The 20,288-nt window shown below is 34.2% G+C and overlaps 1 protein-coding gene across 1 annotated transcript; it reads left to right on the forward strand.

Moving 5' to 3' along the window:
* The first annotated feature begins 10,604 nt into the window (after window positions 1-10,604).
* On the forward strand, window positions 10,605-18,195 carry LOC25497733 (uncharacterized). Its single transcript, XM_039827823.1, has 5 exons — window positions 10,605-10,725; window positions 11,139-12,020; window positions 14,526-15,298; window positions 15,341-16,132; window positions 18,190-18,195. Exons 1-5 carry the CDS (start codon window positions 10,605-10,607, stop codon window positions 18,193-18,195), a joined length of 2,574 nt encoding a protein of 857 aa, XP_039683757.1.
* Window positions 18,196-20,288: the final 2,093 nt, after the last annotated feature.

Raw genomic sequence — 20,288 nt, forward strand, 5'->3', positions numbered from 1 at the left:
TTAGTCAATTAGTGTTCCTACATTTTAGGAGCAAGTAGTTGTTACTTGCTGAAGTATTGGCAACGTGTGTTGTTCAGTTTTGTTTTTTAAATTATTAAGTGTACTGCTTCTGTCATAATGAAAAATTGAATTCCTATTTCCACTCAACCTGCAACTTCCTTTTCTATTCTCCTACGTTTTTCATCTTTCAGTCATAAAACCAACAAATTGGTAGCATAGCTATCATCTTACATGACCTGTGAAAATGGAAACTGAAACAAGTTTCTCACATGTTGCTCCTCCCGTCTTTGATGGGGAGAACTATGACCTTTGGGCAGTAAGAATGGAGTCTTACCTAGAGGCTTTGGATGTTTGGGAGGCCGTTGAAGATGATTATGAAGTTCTTCCGCTGCCGAATAATCCTACCATGGCTCAATTAAAATATCACAAGGAGAGAAAAACTCAGAAGGCAAAGGCAAAATCTGTTCATTAGTCCAGTGTTTCACAAAATGTTTTCACCAGAATTATGACCCTCAAAACAGCCAAAGAAATCTGGGACTATTTGAAGGAAGAATACGCGGGGGTGAGAGGATTCGAGGCATGCAAGTGCTGAATTTGATGAGGGAATTTGAGATGCAGAAAATGAAAGAGTCTGAGACAATCAAAGATTACTCTGACAGATTGCTTTCCATTGCAAACAAGGTTAGGTTACTCGGCACTCAATTTGCTGATTCCAGAATTGTTGAAAAAATTCTGGTTACGGTGCCTGAGAGATATGAAGCATCAATAACCACCTTGGAGAACACAAAAGATTTGTCAAAGATCACCTTAGCAGCAGTGTTACATGCTTTGCAGGCTCAAGAGCAACGAAGGCTCATGAGGCAAGATCATGTGGTTGAAGGTGCTTTACCAGCCAAGCATCATGTGTTGGAATTACTGCAAGCAACCAAAGCAAAGATAAGGGAAAAAGGAAAAATTTTCCTCCTTGTGAGCACTGTGGAAAATTGGGTCATCCGCCATTCAGATGTTGGAAAAGACCAGATGCAAAATGCAACAACTGCAATCAGCTTGGACACGAAGTGGTGATATGCAAAGGCAAGTCTCAACAAAATGAAGTCAATGCCCAAGTTGTTGAGCAAGATGAAGAAGATCATATGTTTACATCATCTTGTTATTCAACGAGGAGCAGCTCAGAATGTTGGTTGATTGATAGTGGTTGTACAAACCATATGACACATGATAAAACTCTTTTCAAGGATTTAAAGCCTGCCAAAGTTTCAAATGTCAGAATTGGGAATGGTAGTTATATTGCTGCAAAAGGAAAAGGAACCATCCTAATTTCAACAACTTCAGGTATAAAAACAATCTCAGATGTTCTTTATGTACCTGATATTGACCAAAACTTGCTTAGTGTGGGTCAGTTAATAGAAAAAGGATTTAAAGTATCTTTTGAAGATCAACATTGTGCTATTTTTGACACAACTGGTCAAGAGATTTTAAAGGTTAAAATGTGGCTTAAAAGCTTCTCATTTGATCCAACCGAGGAGGAGCAAACAGCTTATGTCACCCATGTTAGTTCGACAAAACTTTGGCACAAGCGACTTGGTCATTGTCATATTCAAAGAATGTTAAACATGGAAAAGAAAGACATGACGAGAGGTCTAACGATACTGTCCAATCATTTGCCAAATTGCAATGCTTGTCAATTTGGTAAACAAAACAAATTACCATTTCCCAAAACAACTTGGAGAGCCTCTTAGAAGTTGCAACTCATTCACACTGATGTGGCAGGACCTCAAAGAACACCATCAGTACAAGGTAGTCTCTACTTTATTCTCTTCATAGATGATTTTACAAGAATGTGCTGGATTTTTTTCTTGAAATTCAAGCATGAAGTGGCTGGAGTATTTGTAAAGTTCAAAAAAATGGTGGAAAATCAAAGCGGTTGCAAGATTCAATTTTTGAGGTCTGATAATGGCAAGGAGTATACATCAACACAATTCAATTTGTTTTGTGAAGAAGCTGGAATTGAACATCAACTCACAACACCATATACGCCAAAACAAAATGGAGTTAGCGAAAGGAGAAATAGATATGTAATGGAGATGGCTAGATGTATGTTGCATGAGAAGGAGATGCCTAAACATTTTTGGGCAGAAGCGGCAAACACAGCAGTTTTTCTTCAAAACCAACTTCCTTCGAAGGCTTTGAAAGATAAAACTCCTTTTGAAGCTTGGTATGGGTATAAGCCTTCACTATCCTTTCTTAAAGTGTTTGGTTGTGTTTGTTTTGCACATGTTCCACAGGTTAAGCGTGACAAACTTGATAAGAAAGCAATTTCGGGCATCTTTGTGGGCTATAGTTCAGTTTCCAAAGCCTACAAAGTGTATCATCCTCAAAGTGGAAAGGTGATTGTCTCTAGAGATGTGCATTTTAATGAAGATCAACAATGGGACTGGAAGAATCCACAAAGAACAATTGGATCTTTCAACAACATTGAAAATGATCATCTTGAAAAGCAAACAACAGAGTTGTGTCAGAATGAATTAGAAGATGATCCTCCCATTAGAGGCACAAGGTTGCTGTCCGACATATATCAAAGGTGCAATGTAGCAATATGCGAACCTGCATGTTGTGAGGAAGCATTAAAAGATCTAAAGTGGAAAAATGCAATGGAGGAGGAGATGTCAATGATTCAGAAAAACAAGACATGGGAACTAGTTGACAGGCCTGAAGATAGAAAAATCATTGGAGTTAAATGGGTTTTTAGAACAAAACTAAATGCAGATTGCTCAATCAATAAATACAAGGCCAGACTTGTAGTTAAAGGGTATGCATATATTTTTGGTGTTGATTATTCTGACACGTTTGCACCTGTGTCAAGATTGGATACAATTAGATTGGTGTTGGCAGTTGCTGCTCAAAAGGGCTGGAAAGTCTTTCAGTTAGATGTCAAATCAGCCTTTCTAAATGGAGTTTTACAGGAAGAAATATATGTGGAGCAGCCTGATGGATTCGTGGTGCAAGGTAAAGAAGATAAAGTTTATCTACTCAAAAAGGCTCTTTATGGCTTAAAACAAGCACCAAAAGCTTGGTACAGTAGGATAAATGATCATATGTTGAACATAGGCTTTGAGAAAAGCTTATCCGAGTCAACTCTTTATGTGAAGCATAAGGGAAACAATGTTCTGATAGTTTCTCTCTATGTTGATGATATGTTAGTGACCGGAGATGATACAAGGCTCGTTGAAGAGTTCAAACAAGAAATGATGAAGGCTTTTGAAATGACAGATCTTGGTCTTATGACTTACTTTCTTGGTATTGAAATCAAGCAAAATGAAAATGAGGTGTTCATTTGCCAAAAAAAATATGCAAAAGAAATATTGAAGAAATTTCAGATGGAGGAGTGCAAAGTAGTTAGCACACCAATGAACCAAAAGGAAAAGTTTAGCAAGGAAGATGGTGCTGATAAAATTGACGAAGGATATTATAGGAGCTTGATTGGATGTTTAATGTATCTCACAACAACAAGGCCAGATATTCTATTTGCTGTAAGTCTTCTCTCTCGGTTTATGCATTGTGCTAGTGAAATGCATTTGATAGCAGCAAAAAGAATACTGAGGTATATTAAAGGTACTATTGATTTTGGCGTCAAATTTGAAAAATGTCAAGAGTTCAAGTTGTATGGATTCTCTGATAGTGATTGGGCTGGATCTGTTGATGACATGAAGAGTACTTCGGGGTATTGTTTCAGCCTAGGCTCAGGATTGTTCTCATGGTGCACAAAGAAGCAAGAGATTGTAGCACAATCCACTGCAGAAGCATAGCAGCAACAGCTGCTGCAAATCAAGTTTTATGGTTAAAAAAGGTTTTATGTGATTTAGATATCCAGCAGAATGATAAGACAAAAATCATTGTCGACAGTCAGGCAACAATTGCAATTTCAAAGGATCCAGTATGTCATGGGAAGACTAAACATTTCAACATCAAGCTCTACTTCTTAAGAGAGGTTCAACAAAGTGGAGAAGTCACTTTGGTTTATTGCAGATCAGAAGAGCAACTGGCAGATTTATTTACAAAACCACTTCCTGTTAGCAAGTTTGAGTTCTATGTGGCTTTTCTTTATGTTTATTTTATTCTGTAACAGTTATTTTTAGTCAATTAGTGTTCCTACATTTTAGGAGCAAGTTGTTGTTACTTGCTGAAGTATTGGCAACGTGTGTTGTTCAGTTTTGTTTTTTGAATTATTAAGTGTACTGCTTCTGTCATAATGAAAAACTGAATTCCTATTTCCACTCAACCTGCAACTTCCTTTTCTATTCTCCTAAGTTTTTCATCTTTCAATCATAAAACCAACAAATAAGACCAATTCTAGTTATTTGATACAGACTTAAAACAGCCATCTCCCCTGATACTTGTTTTATGTGCATGGATAATTCTTAACTGCTAGCTTGCTCATTGCCTGCGCAAGTCTGTTTGTGGGCTATATTGGGTTTGTCCTAACTACCTGGAAACTTTTCTGTAAATAAGATTTATAGGGTTTCAAAAGAAAGAGGTTAAGATTCTGTTGAAAATGTGCTATGTTCATATTCTGTGGTCCTTTTTGTTGGAGGAGAATGCTTGGATTTTTCAGGTTGTTTAGATGTTTTAGCATTATTATGCGAAGGAATAAAGATCCTCATATCTCTTTGGCGCTTGGGTCATGGTCTCTCAAAGGATGTTTTCGTTTGAGATGTGCATATAAATTGGGCTGTGCAACTTTAGTTTTCGTGACTTTGTTTGATGGTTCTTAGGAATTTTCTCTTTTTGTAGTTTTCTTTTCAAGGATATCCTCTCCTTGCTTCGTATATCTCTTGCTCAGTTTCTTCTCCCATACAACAAATAATTTTTCTATACTATTTCATTTCATTGCTTTCTCTCACCCTCCCACCCATTCTCCTTCTTTATATATACTTATCTCATTTCCGTTACAGCCTGTTCAAGATCCAAAAACGATGACATAAATAATTGTTGAAGCACTGGAAACCACGGGACAGAGGGGCATCATCAGTAAAGGATGGGGAGGTCTTGGGGACTGTAAGGATACTGCTTATTCATGCTTCCATTTGAGTTCTTTATTAGTTTTTTTTTGTTTCTTTAACTATTTGTTTTTCCAGTGACAGAACCAAAGGAGTCTATATACTTGTTGGATAATGTTCCCCACGATTGGCTATTTTTACACTGCAAAGCAGTGGTAAGATCATTTATTTCAAATACTCTTAATCATCCTTTATTTAACACTGCAAATTATTATTATTTTTTTTAATGCACTTTTTGTAGGTACATCATGGAGGAGCAGGAACAACAGCTGCAGGATTGAAAGCTGCAGTAAGAAATAATACCTTCTTGAATCCCTTGTAAATATGATATCATTTGGTTTTATTTTTAATAACTTGTATTTTTTTTTGGCAGTGCCCAACGACAATAGTTCCTTTTTTCGGTGATCAACCCTTTTGGGGTGAGAGAGTACATGATAGAGGAGTCGGCCCTCCACCTATCCTAATTGACGTGTTTTCACTTCCTAAGTTGATTGCTGCCATAAATTTTATGCTAGATCCCAAGGTAAATAAAAATTTAACTTCCTTAAACCTTTGTGCATATCACCCAAATGAAAGGAGCTTTCTTCTTTCATAAGTAGATGCTGATGATAAATTCTGTGTGATGGTACGGTCGATTTGCAAATTATTAATGCATGTTATTAAATAAATGAAGTGTTCCCCTATATACAGCAAGCTTATGAGAAAAATACTCTGAAGTCCGAACTACTGAATTTCATCTCATGTATTATTTGATGATCCAAAACAAATACATGTGCAAGCTGTATCTATTCTATAGTCATTAGGCAATAGTAGCTGAGTAAGAGGCTGGAGGGGCACCTTTAAGTTGAATATACTCGATGTAGTCTTTCTCCTTGGCCATGGAGTAAATCACCAATAAAAGTACTTTAATCACCTAATGTAGCTGCTCCCTGTCATCACTTTACCTTTCTATCTCACAGTAAAGTTTCTACAAAGGCAAACTTCTTTTCGGGTGTTACTGTGTCACGAACTTGTTGAAGCTGTGATAATTGGACCATTAGTTATACGAGATTAATTAAAATTGAATCTATGTTCAAAACTTATTATTTGGTTTACATTTGTTGGATGGGTGAAGGCAAGTCTTGGTGCAACGGTAAGCTTGCGTACACCTGTTCTGGTTGGGTGCGCTTTGAATAAAGATAACTGTTACATTTAATTGCTCATTATACTTATAGGTAAAGGAGCATGCAATCGAACTTGCCAAAGCTATGGAAAATGAGGATGGCGTAACTGGAGCTGTGAAAGCATTTTTTAAGCAGCTTCCTAAAAATAAACCTGAGCCTAATACAGAGCCATCTTCATCTAGTTGCTTCACATATATAGCTAGATGTTTTGGTTATTCCTGATCCAATGCAAGCTGGTTAGACCCCACCATTTCTCGATCCATATGTACATCCCATTTATATATGTTACTGCATGCTTCTATTTCCATGCTCGACTTGTCACACTGTTCTGTGATTGCAAATATCAGTGCATGCTTCTATTTAACTTGAGCTTCAATATGTGTGTAAATTTTCTGTTGTGTCTGTAATCGATTCCCTTGGTACCTGTGTAATGGTTTTGTTCTTTTCTGTTTTGCACTCAACAAATATATCATTTTTTCACCATGACCAGATACATGTGGTCTAATTTTTTTATTAGAATTAAGTGTATGATGAGTTGGTTTTGGTTTTGTGATGTTGTGTTAGGTTTAAAAAATCAAGTCACGTTAGTGATGATTTAAAAAGATCTTATAAATTATTACTTGTTGTATAAAATAGCATATCACTTGGATGAACTATCTAATATAAGTCACCACTAGTTTGATTGAACCGACCGAGAATTGACCTGCTATCTGGTCCACAGGACGTAGAGAAACCGTAGAAAGAACCGTAACTGACTCAAAAATCATAAAATCTCATAATGGATGGATAGTTCGGCAAGTTTTAATGGTTTGCATTGCTCCTTCGTGTTGTGTAAGTACTTGTATGTTTTAGACTAAAGTTGAAGGAGCATATGCAGTATTGTGTAGAACGTAGGAAGTTAATAAACGTGCCGAATTCAAAGCTCTGGTTTTTGAATTCAAAACAAGGACTGATGATGGAAAATATAATCAAGGTATTTCACGGAATTATATCACAGCCTCCATGACCAAGAGGTCTAAACCCTAGTTCATTAATCAAGTTAATAAACTTTGGTGTTGTTCATCCTCAATGAGCTACGCGAAAAAGTGTCAATACTAAATACCATATTTTCGATGTACTGTATTGTAAACTTAAAAAATTCCAACCTCAAACGATGGTAAGTGGTAACCAGGAGAAATATGCAGAAAGGATTATTGATTTTCTGAGCTCTAAGAGATCTGGTAAGAGAGAGAGATTCATGGAATGCATGTATATTTCAATCTAAAGGTGATTTAAGAGATCTTATTTTCACAAAACTAGTACACATCATGATAGAATAGAATATTTGGTCGTAATTTGTTATATTAGTTTCCTGTAAATGTTTTTTTTTTGAAGGAATGTTTTATCATAATTAGATAGCTGACCTAACATTACACATTGATTTTTTTTAAGGACTAACATTACACATCGATGTATATATATTCTGTTGACCTAACATGAAGGAGGATAGAAGCTCTTGAATTGAGTTCCCAGCATCATGGAGAGAGTTCTTAAATATAGTTGAGATAATGCAAATAAAAGAGCCAATGTAAGGGTATGAGCCATTGCTGTTGCAATTTCACACTAAGATAAAATAAGAAATGGCTTAATATTTAGTATATTGTTCTTTGTCGACAAAAATAAGAGATATTGAATTTAGTACAATGATTTAAATGAGACTTAGGAACTGTTATATTTGAAGGAAAGGAAATAGTAGTCTGGGTGATATTAGAGGCAAGAGTGAAAAATGATTGCTCAATGCTCATTCCTCCTAAAAATGTCTCAGTTTACCTGAATTACGCTTGTGGTCCACTATTTTGACAAATTTGAGCATATAAAGAGTGAAGATTAACAACAATCATCAAGTAAAATTTATTTATTTATTGTCAAAATTAAGATTATTAAGCGTGTAATAGAGTATTTATTACACGCTTGATATCATAACACAATACTCTCCCTAGTTTCAAATATAAATAAAGATTCTTGTTCAAAAAAAAATATATAAATAAAGATTCATTAAATAAATAATGTATCTGATTCTAATTTATAATATAGATCATATATATTAATTATTCAATACATGTGAGTAAAAAAATCTTTGTTTGTATTTAAGTTTGGAGCGAGTACTTGAAGGAAAAAAATACACAATTAAGGTTAGTTAAATAAGTAAATTTCAGAGTTTGCTGACGTGGTAAAATGAGAGACCAAAAGTGGAAGAATTTACAGAAACAAAATCTAATTTTTTTTATAGAAATTAAAACTGAAATTCGTTAATATTAGAGGAACGAAAAAATGTATTTACCCTTATATTAATACAAGAATAATTCATGTTAATTTCATAAATCAATTTCATCAAATTCATGTTAATATTGGGCTTAATTGATTGAGCGTGACTTTTTTCTTTGTTGTTAAACACCCGATATGGATTGACTTTAACAACACCAAACTCAAATTCTCCAAATCTTCATTCTTATGTGGACAAATTGTTTACATTTGAATAATGTCAGATTTGTTGTATAGGAAAACAAACTTAGTGGTCACAAATAAAAACATAAAAAGTTGACTCCATAATTTCATATAGACTCCTATAAAAAAATAGATATGACACACATTAGCAACATCATAATCAAGGTAATCAAAAATGGATTTGAAATTGAACTAGTGTAGGTACCAGTTGAAGATTTAATGGTTTGACTTGGGTCGAATATGGATTCTTCGACTATGTACGAGAAGTCATATCGGGTTAAGAGTGTTACGGCTGACCCTGTGTTGGTAGAAAAGTTTCAGACCAAATATAAAGATTTGATGGTATTATAGGCTGCATCTATAATTTTTTAATGTTGATTTAAAAAATCCATTTTTTGATTTACGTATAATTCAAGTAATAGGATTAACGCTGATTTCTACTGACTTTTATTGTAGAAGAATGTCCATGAAGAGGATGTTAGTTTGGTTGATGGTGGTGCTCTCAAATCATCCGACACTATTGTTCAGGTATATACTGGCAGTTTTCTTTAGGTACTTTTTGTATGGTTGTGAACTAAATATACAAATTTAATTGATATAACAAACTTTGATGAAATTATACGTTTAAGGTACACATGGAAAGTTTAATTAAACACCATACAAAAGACATTTGAGGAATTGTACTGAGATTTATTTATTTTTTTCTATATTTAATAGGGGGTATTACTTAGTTTCAACTAGATATATGTTCTTGACATCCGAAAAAAAATAATATTTGGTTATTTTGTTTTTTTTTCTTGGTAAAATACGTAAACCCCATATTTCTCGAATTAGATATTTCTATGTTTGGTAGAATCATGATATCTAAATTAATTATGGCTGAAATGCAAAAAGAAAACGATTAAATACTATTAAATTGGTTCCTCTTTTTTTTGTTTGTAACGTAAATTTATTCCTCTCTTTTTTGGCAATAATATATATTAGTTTGAAAGGTTATATTCGTTATAAACATAATTAATGTACTTACAAAGTACTATAAGCCAGTTTTTTTGGGTGTACCCAGTATCAGATGCTATAAAATGGGTCCTCTTTATTTTTTTGTCAATAAATTTATTCCTCTCTTTTTGGCAATAATGTCTAATTAAAATTAGTGTGCTCACAATTCCATTTTTTTTGGTTACGATGGTTCCCATTTTATGTGAAACAATATGTTAGTCTTAATGACAAAATATCTCTTTTTGATTAATTGTGTTTGCTCACGATCCCTATTTTCCTTATATATGTTAGGTCTGTTCTCCTCTATATAAACGTATTGGTGTATCATTCTCCAATACACCGTTGCTTTATACTTTTGTACTTCTTTTGTCTTTCTTATCGATATGGATAGCTTCTATAGCACCTTAAATTATCATTTAGAGAAGTTTTATTTTTTATTTTTTTTTATTTTTAAATATCATTTAGAAATGATAATGATGTCAAGCTTAACTAGATATCAACTTTACTATAGCATACATATCATGTATGTAAATCATTAGTTAGTTGGTAAGAAATCTTATTTAAGTAGTGAAAGTTGTTACAATTAATTCTGCATGTTCCCGTTTTCTCTATTGGGTTAGTATATTTCATGGTTCACCGAATATTAATTTTGGGTACTGGTGCTACTATGATTGATCGTTTAGTTGATTTTGTATGCTGAATTGGTTTTTGAATGTTGCCTCTTAATGTATTGATTGTGTTAAGTGACGTTATGCTATAACATTGACTTATAAGCTAAGGTAGAAATGTTCTCTCTTTCAGGATTTGATGAAAAAACTTGATGAACCGACTGCTGGGAGCGTAGATGGGATAGATGAACCACTTACCGCGAGCGTACATGGGATAGGTTTGGTGCAAGACAGTTATGACTGATGGTGGTGATGTTGATGCTCCAGATAAACGTGATGTTACGGTTTCTAAGCGTCCCATCGATGGTTCTAATGTCGAGAAAGATGATTCATCCAAACCACTCGAGCTGATTAAGCGTATTAAGACCAAGAAGCCTTGATTTTTTTAATCATATTCAGATTCGAACTTTATGTCTTTGTCCATTTGATGTTGGACCGTCTTTAGTTTTCGTCATTTTCCCTTGGTTTTGATGTTTTGAACAGTTGTCCATTGATCCTTCTTTAAAAGGATCAAGACTAATTTTGTTTAATGTTTTCGGATTCAATTGATTGGATTCTGCCTTTCATATTTTCAAATGTTATAATATTTAATGTTTCTCTTATTGCACGATTTGTGAATGCGTTGGTTTCTGCTGTGGAATCTACATATCTATGAAAGGAATTGTAGATATTTAGAAAGGTGTTTGTGAATATTATATGCGCACAAAATGTATAGGTAAACATGTTCAAGGTACAAACGTCGCGATTTTGGGATATATGTTGACAAGCAGGGGTCCAATTGGATAATCGCTATGTCGTCCCATACAATCCACATCTTCTCATTAGATACGGAGGTCATGTAAATGTGGAATATTGTAACAAATTCAACTCCATCAAGTACCTTTTCAAATACTTGAACAAAGGCCCTGATAAGGCATTGATGCAGTTGTCTGTTGACGGTGAGAAGCGTGATAAGTCCAAGCTAGTTAATGAAATAAAGGAGTATTATGATTGTCGTTATGTTTCACCTTGCGAGGCTGTTTGGAGGATATTTGCTTTTGATATACACCATAAATGGCCTCCTGTTCTCAAACTAACGTTTCATTTGCATAATGAACAATCGGTACTATATGATGATTATTATGACATCGAGGACGTGGTGATGTATAACGAGGAAGTGTCGACAATGTTTCTCGCGTGGTTTGAAGCAAATCGTCAGTATGTAGGCGGTCGCGATCTAACATATGCTGAATTTCCAACAAGGTTTACTTATGAGAAGAAAGAAAAACGGTGGCAGCCACATAAAGTAGGATATCAAATTGGAAGGCTTCATTACACGCCGCCTGGTATAGGGGAGTTGTACTACATGAGGATACTATTGACCGTTCAGAAGGGTTGCATGGGATATATGTGCATAAAAACGATTAATGGACATACCTATGACACGTGCCAGGAAACATGCTCAGCTTTGGGATTACTTGATGACGACAAAGAGTTTATAGATGGTATCACGGAAAATGCTGAGTTAGGTTCGGGCGATCAATTGCGTTGGTTGTTTGTGCATCTCTTAACCACTAGCACAATGACGAGCCCTGATGTAGTATGTGATGCGACATGGCAGTTACTCTCCGATGGTATCTTATTTGAACGTAGGAAGCGTCTAAATATTCCGGGTATTGTTTATTGTACTTATCACGAAATCTATGCACCATTATTTGTTTGTTTACGATTTAATTTTTGCATTTTTTCTTCTCTAGCTAAAAAGGCACAATTTAGAAAAATGGTTAACATAGTCGTGCTCAAAGTATTGTATACATATCTCAATAAATATATTTATCTATTTAAGTAATGACAATAAACAAATACAATATTCTTTCAAAAGAAAAAATTCTTATGAAGATTGTAAAAAATTATTTTGACTAGAGAAAGTAGATAAAGACCTTCAAGAAGATGTTATTAAACATATCCATCCATCCGGGTACATAGTACGTTTTAATGATTAGAAATCGCACTGCTCACACTTAAGTTCTACAAAATACAACATACCAATCGTCCACCTGCAATTATGGCAGTGATGGAAACTGCAGCCTTAACGGGGCAGCCAGATCAAGAGCTTCGGCAATGGCTTGAAAGAAAGCAATAAAAAAAAATACTAATATTTTACAGAAAGATAATGGTAGCAGCAACCTTAGTATAGGCATAGAATCACGATGATGGTCATAACAGAAAGCAAAGTTAATGACTTTCAATCAAGGCTACCTAACAAAGTAGACACACCAGAGAGCTTTTCACTATTTTTTTTAGACGGCCAATATTATTCTTCGTCGAGAGGGCGTAGGAAACGCCAATCACGGGAAGAAATCTGCAAATTATTTTGATAAATATTTCTAATGTTTTTGCACTATTCCTTAATTTGCTCATTTTTCCTTTGGAACAATTTTTTTTCGAAATACGTTATTCAACTCAGAGTTTTATGTGACTATGTTGGAACAAAATGTGTTTTACACTAAACCTTAATGAGTTTTGATGATAACAAGGTATTAAAAATTGTCAATTGGATATTGCTAATATTTGTTCAAGTGTACAGGACCATAGACAAAGTTGATCAACATAATAGGTCTTGGAAGAACAAAAGAGAGCAAAGGAATCAACAAGAAGAGAAACCTAGAAGCATCTGAAGAAATCTGCATCTGAAGTCTGAAGTGCGTCTGAAGCCAAAATGCATCTGATGACGTCATCAGAAGCAAATCCTTCATAAGCAAGACCTTCAGAAGCCAATTGTTCAGAAGCTGTATAACATTAGAAACTGCAAGTTGATCAGAAGATTCAACCTGAAGTCTCTAAGAGCTGTCTATTGGATTTAACCTCGTCTAAGAAAGTGAAAGACTAAAAGGAAGGTGCCAACGTTCATTTGAAAAGCATTGGGTGCTTGTCTTTCATTGAAGAGTTGACAAAGTACAAGTGTACAACCACTACCTCCACGACTCTGCTTGTGTCTACGCTACAAGACAATATAACAGCTCTGCCTGCAGAAATGTTCCTTCAAGATAGGAATGGATTTGAACTTGATCCTTCATAGGACAACATCCAAATCAGGCAAAAGATCATTGGTATTGATCAAGGTTTCTCAACAACTCTTTTGGATGTGCTTAAAGATCTCAACGTCTCTCTACACACCTCTATATAAAGAAGTGAAGACTTGAAGATCATGGGAGACAATACTACAAGTTAAAAGCGCCCAAACTCTGCCAAATTTGTTTCACCAAGCACTTTGAATTTCTGTGTTGATTTGATATATCTTAGAAATTCTTAAGTCTAGAGTCTTTCAATTGCATTGTATTGTGAACACCACTGATTGTATATCAAGTGTTCAAACTCAAACAATTTTCTGTGTAATTCTGTTTGATTAGAAGTCTCTTGCTTTAGTGCTTGAGCATAGGAAGTCTCTTGCTTTAGTGCTTGAGCATATGAAGTTTCTTGCCTGCGTGCTTGAGCATTTGTGAAGTCTCATACTAGGTAGTATTGAGCAGTTGTAATCTGTGTGATTATTTCTTAGTGGAAATCTCCTTGGAAGTGCAAGGGGGACTGGACTACTTCCGGTTTGTGGAAGGAATCAGTATAATTGCTTGTGTCTCTCTTTCTTTTATGTACTCTGTTTTTACTCTGTTGCGTATCCGATTTTGAACAATATATCAGAAGCAATTTAATTGCATCTGAAGTATTATCACATCAGAAGCACTGTCAAACAGCTTCTGAAGTGATATCAGAAGAAGATTTTTTAAGAGAAAAAGAAAACACAATTCAACCACCCCCTTCTTGTGTTTTTCTCACCTTCAGACTATAGGTTTCCACTATAGGTATCTTGATTAATTTGTTCACATTTTCTGTTCTTTAATTGACTAATTTTTCACGTTATAGTTTTTTAGTGAGCATTCATGACATCATTTTGTAGCAGTTCCTATATCTATTTATTTTTGCGTTAAATAAATAATGGCTTGGGAAATCCTTAACAAACAAGCTTATTTTTTTAGTTTGAGTTAAGCTGAAAGAAGCTTTTTCGATTAAGAATTGAGCCTTAACTTTAATATCATTTTTTCCGTTGCATTGCATATATTCTCTTACTATCATTTTTCTTCAGGTGTTAATAATAATTTCGTGACTTTACATTTAATATGCAGATCTGCGTATCGGTGACGATGACTTGAAGAACCTGTGTTTGATTGAAATTGAAATGTTGCTTCAGGAAAACGGACGGTCGCTTACTGACTTCAAATCTATGCCCAGGCCAAACGCAGCAGACATGCCAACTTTCACAAACAAGATTATCGTTGATGAGCTAAGTTACAACAAAGATGAACTGAAAAAGACACACGCTGATATGTTACTGATGCTGACTGATGAACAAAGATGTGTGCATGACAAGATAATGGAGTCCGTTGGTTCTGACGACGGTGTTTTTTTTTTCTTATATGGTTACGGTGGTACGGGAAAAACCTTTATACGAAAAACATTATCAGCTGCTGTTAGATCGAATGGGTTAATTGTATTGAATGCTGCATCCAGCGGTATATCGGCTCTTCTATTACCAGGTGGTAGAACTGCGCACTCGACGCTGACAGTCCCTATTGAGATTAATGAGGCATCATCGCTTAAGATGGAAAAGGATAGTCCTAGGGCAGACCTGATGCGTGCTGCAAAGTTGATAATTTGGGATGAGGCTCCAATGATGCACCGATGGTGTTTTGAGGCAGTTGACCGATCATTGCGTGATATCATGTCCAAGAATGATCCCCTAAACGCGCTTAAACCTTTTGGTGGAATGACAGTAGTTTTAGGTGGTGATTTTAGGCAGATATTGCCTATTGTCCGAGGAGGAACGAGGCCGGATATTGTTGATGCCTCAGTCAATTCGTCAAAGATATGGGCTTATTGTAATGTGTTGAGGCTTACTGTTAATATGAGATTGGGTGCATCTTCGGTACCTGCATAGCAGGAAGAAATTGCTAATTTTGGCAAGTGGATACTCTCAATTGGATACGGCAACGATGCTTCGGATGAGAATGGTGAAATGAAGGTAGAAATTCCTGAAGATTTGTTGATATCGGACACAACAAATCCGTTGATGTCACTTATAGACTTTGTGTATCCCGATCTGACTGATAACCTTGGTGACCAACTATTTTTCCAAGAAAGGGGAATACTCGCACTAACGCTTGATTCAGTTGAGCATGTTAACGAATTTATGATGTCGCTGATTCTAGGTGAAGAGAAAGAGTATTTAAGCTCTGATTCTGTTTGTAGATCGGGAGAAAATGCTGATGTCCAAAGCGAGTGGTTCACACCGGAATTTCTTAATGGTATTAAGAGCTCTGAAATTCCAAATCACAGGTTGAAACTAAAGGTGGGATATCCAGTTATGCTGATGAGAAACATCGATCAGGCCAATGGACTGCGTAATGGTACTAGGCTGACAATTACACATCTAGGGAAGAGCACGATAGCTGCTACCGGAATTACAGGAAAAAGGGCAGGTACTAGGGTATTCATTCCCAGGATGAATCTTATTCCGAGTGATCCAGGACTACCCTTCAAATTCAGGCGCAGGAAATTTCCATTGACGCTTTATTTTGCAATGACAATAAATAAAAGCCAGGGTCAATCTTTATCTCGAGTGGGGGTTTATCTTCCTAAGCTTGTGTTCACGCATGGACAACTTTATGTCGTTGTCTCTCGAGTAACTTCAAGAAAAGGTCTGAAGCTGCTTATCCTGGATGAAGATAATAATGTTTGTAAGGAGACCACAAATGTTGTGTATCGTGAAGATTTTCAAAAAGTATGACCATTGGTTATGTTTTAGAATTGTTGTTGCTATAAGTTGCCTATTGTTGGAAGTCGTTTTATTTTTAATTTCTTTATAAGGCGTACTGATCATTATAGACATGCAATTTCTATATAAGCAGATCCTCCTGCCATTGACTATTAATTCATGCACTTTTCAGGTTTAACAATCCGTGGAACCTTTTTTTTTACATCGTTGTTATCCTAAAATACAATATTTACATTAGACCATTTGTTTTGTAAAAATTAAAAAAAAAAAATAACAATCGACGTTTCTGTAGCCCAAACTATATTTATACACACCCGTAAAAAATTAAATGTTTGCATTTACCAACTACGTGTATATATGCATGTGACAATGACTATTATATAAAAAAAATACATATTTTTTAGTTTTTATGATTAATAAAATACATTTTGTCAACAAATATTATTACACAGTACGTCGACATATTTTTGCAAGAAAATTACATATGCTAAGTTTAACAATGAGTGCATCTTATACTACAAAAAATTAGTACAAGTATAATAATTCAAATATTTTTATCGTTATATGCAATGTTTAGATATTTCAAAATATATACAAAATTAAGATGATATATTTTTTTCATATCGAATTTAAAATCTATACTAGTTTTTTATTTCTCCGTGCTGGCACGGTCACTATACTAGTTGATAATGATATTGATAAAATAAAGACAAAATATTTCTTTTGGTCTTTTAAGGCAAAAATAACATGTTAGTAAGTTTTTAACTCTTTTATGTTTCAAGTAAATTCTTTTAAGTTTTTTTTTTTTTAAGTTTTAAGTAAGTCTTAAGTTTATTTAAATTTCAAATAAGTCATTAAAAAGGTAATAAAGACCTATTTAAAACATAAAAAACTTAAAAGACTTATCCGGTCCTTTTTGTCAAATATAAAGGACCAAAATAAGTATTTTGCTTAAAATAAACCGTCTTATCCGATTCAACCAGTTTGATTTTTACGACAAAGTAAATTAACCACATCATAAAAAATAAATCCATTAAACTAATCATTAACTTGTAGACGCCCCATTAATTTTCTTTAGAATCGCTCTTAAATAAATTTATGAGATTATAGATATTTTAAAATATTCTTTATATAATTTTGTTTGTATTACTTCTTCAGAAAATATATTATAGGTAAAAAAAAATTGGTTGCATATTATTATAGGTAAATTGATATCAAATAGATCTATGAGATTATAAATAGACCGAATATATATCATATCCTTTAAGTTGAATGTTTATAATAAGTTAGTTTTTAACTTTTTTTTTTGTTTTAAATTGATCCTTTAATGTGAAATTGATATGTCTAAATTCAGTTAAAATGTGTTTATGTAAATGTTTAATGTTAAGTTGATATGTTCAATTTCACCGCGTCAGCCTTTATTTATTTTTTTGGTTACAAGGCTAAAAAAGAAACAAAAAGAGAAAGGAAAACAGGAGAAGATGAGAAACAGCTAGTTCCTAAGGAACAAAGTTCCCATCTCATCTGTCAAAAGCAGCGACAACAGGTCTTCAGGAGGATATGAGTAGACAGTTAAATCAACATCTGTTGTAGCTCCTAGCTTCGCCATAAAGTCCGCACAATGACTACCCTCTTTGAGCGAGTGATGAATAGAGTAATTTCTTGAATTCAGCAGGTCCTTAATATTTTGAATGAGCGTCAGCCTTTATTTGAAATAAAATTGATCAATTACTTGATTTATAATATTATTGATGATTTATTTACATGCGAAATTAGGCTTGAATTAAAAATAAAAGTGTGTAAGTAACCATGCATGACCTCATAAGCATTTCTAAACCTACCACCTTAATGTTAAACAGTTCATAAGAGGATGCCCCCTCGCGGACTTCCTATGAGAAAATGATATCCCCTAAGCAATCTGCAGCCCCCAAGGCACCTAAAGTTGTCAAATAAATCTAGATAATTCCCATCTCTCTTATATGAAATGAATAAATGATTTTTCTTGGTTGGTGTAGTGCTAGGATTAAAACATGTTTCCTCATAATATCTATCTTATACAAGAGCAAGAAAAGGGTTGGACTACACACATACACTCACTTGAAACTTGATTGTTGGGTTGAATAAAGATCACAAGAAATGCTTGAGTTTGTAATTAGTGTATGCTTGAAATAAAAGCCTTTGAGGAGACATAAGTTTTAATTGAATTGTCATATGATAAACTTGTTTTATGCTACTATGTTTATGCCTTTTGCTTGAGGACAAACAAAGATTCAAGTGTGGGGGAGTTTGAAGAATCATTTATTATCTATTTTAGTAAAATATTTAGTTTCGTTTTAATTAGATTTGAGTTTATTTTATTTAAGTTTATTTCATTTTTAGAACTCTTTTACTACAATTGTAAGTTATTATATTTCAGGAACAAATATTTGAAAGATTGAGTCTTGGGGCAAAAGAAAGAAGAATTGGAGCTTATTCATGGCAAAAATATAAAGATCTCATGCAAAAATATATTGTGCAAAGATTCATGCCAAAAATATGAAGATCTCATACCAAAATATCTTATGCAAAGAATTTGAAGATCTTGTACAATAATATAAAAGTGGCGCGCCCCATTATACCCTTTTGCTGCTTTTGCTTCGGAGACAAGCTACCTATTTTGACCTAAAAGCCTATGGTTTCTTGTGGAACATTCTAGTGAATAGTTACTTAGGTTTTAAGTCGACATAAGACTATAAATAGAGTAGCTAGCTATCATAACAATTCATCTTTTGTTCTCTGAAATAATAAGTGACAATTGGTTCTTTGAATAAAAGTTCACCTTTATTTTATGTTCTTCTTCTTCTTCTCTTCTATGTCTACAATGAACGTTAGTGAGTAGACTTCTCTTGTCTTGGGATTGTTGGATAAGTCTAATGACATAATCCTAATCAAACCAAGCTATTAACCCTAAATCTTATGTAACCCTAATCTCTAATCTAAATTCACCGTTTTAACATGAATTAACCATTATCAGACAGTGGAAACGAAAGTGGAGGGTTTGATAATTGTTAATCCATCATCTCAATTATCAATTCATAAAAACGAAAGTGGGTTTTTGACATTCGAACAAGTGAATTTAGACAAGGGTTGTAAAGGCAGCGAAATAGTCTTTGCAATTTTTGAGACATAAGTTTCGATCTTCAAGGGAACTAATAGTAATCAAGTCAGCGAAATAGGCTTGGTTGCTAGAGGAACATAAGAGAAATTGTCTTTAGAAGTTAGGTCTAACATAAGGTTCTAGGTTTAATAGTTTGGTTTGTGAATGATTTTTCGTTAGGATGAACCAATAATCCCAAGGCTCTTTTTATTTTATTATTGTTATTTTCTTTTAATTAAACAAAAATACAACTTTCTACCTTTTAAACTTTCAATCTAATCATTATTAAAAGTTAATTGAATTCATAACTCCCTGTTGGAACGATACTTTTATTACTCCTTCGGTAAGACCGTGCACTTGCGGTTTTATCCCATCATCAACTCAACAATGAAAGAATGAGTATTTCATCAGTTGAAACATTGATATCATATCTCTATGAAGATTCATAGCTCAAGAGTCATGATGGAAGAACTTACATCACAATCGACACAAGAATGTGGTTAAAGTTATGTGACAAAACTCACATTGAGTTTTATGTTATATGATTTGAAGATCCTACACAGGTAAACAAGATAAAAGGAAATATGCATACAAGTTAGGAAGATTCTCATAACCTCCGCAAAGTCTCACACTTCCAAAGCTTCTAAGATCAGAAGTTCAGAGTTCAGAATGTTCAAATGAACAAAGTTCAAAATGTTCATATGAATAGAGTTCATAATGATCATGGACATTAATCCAGAATATTTCCAGAAATACTAAAGGATAACTTCATGCATAAACAAGAATATTTAAAGTCATCGGTTACAAGAAATGATGCAAATAAATATTCTTTTGGACTTCAAAGAAATAATCATCTTTCAGGTAGGTTTTGAAGGGAATAAAGAGATAACCTACATAAGGTTCAAAGTGTTGAAGAACATTAGTATGTTTAAGAACATCAGAATGTTCAGCATAAAGTACAACCGCCTAAAAGGAAGG

This window comes from Medicago truncatula, chromosome 7, assembly GCF_003473485.1.
Source record: "Medicago truncatula cultivar Jemalong A17 chromosome 7, MtrunA17r5.0-ANR, whole genome shotgun sequence".
Lineage (NCBI taxonomy): Eukaryota > Viridiplantae > Streptophyta > Magnoliopsida > Fabales > Fabaceae > Medicago > Medicago truncatula.

Excerpts from the sequence above, each read along its gene's own strand:
- LOC25497733 (XM_039827823.1), top strand. The coding sequence starts at position 10,605 with ATGACTGATGGTGGTGATGTTGATGCTCCAGATAAACGTGATGTTACG. Across the intron at positions 12,021-14,525 it reads GAAGCGTCTAAATATTCCGG|ATCTGCGTATCGGTGACGAT; the intron begins GTATTGTTTATT and ends TTTAATATGCAG. Across the intron at positions 15,299-15,340 it reads GTAATGTGTTGAGGCTTACT|GAAGAAATTGCTAATTTTGG; the intron begins GTTAATATGAGA and ends CCTGCATAGCAG.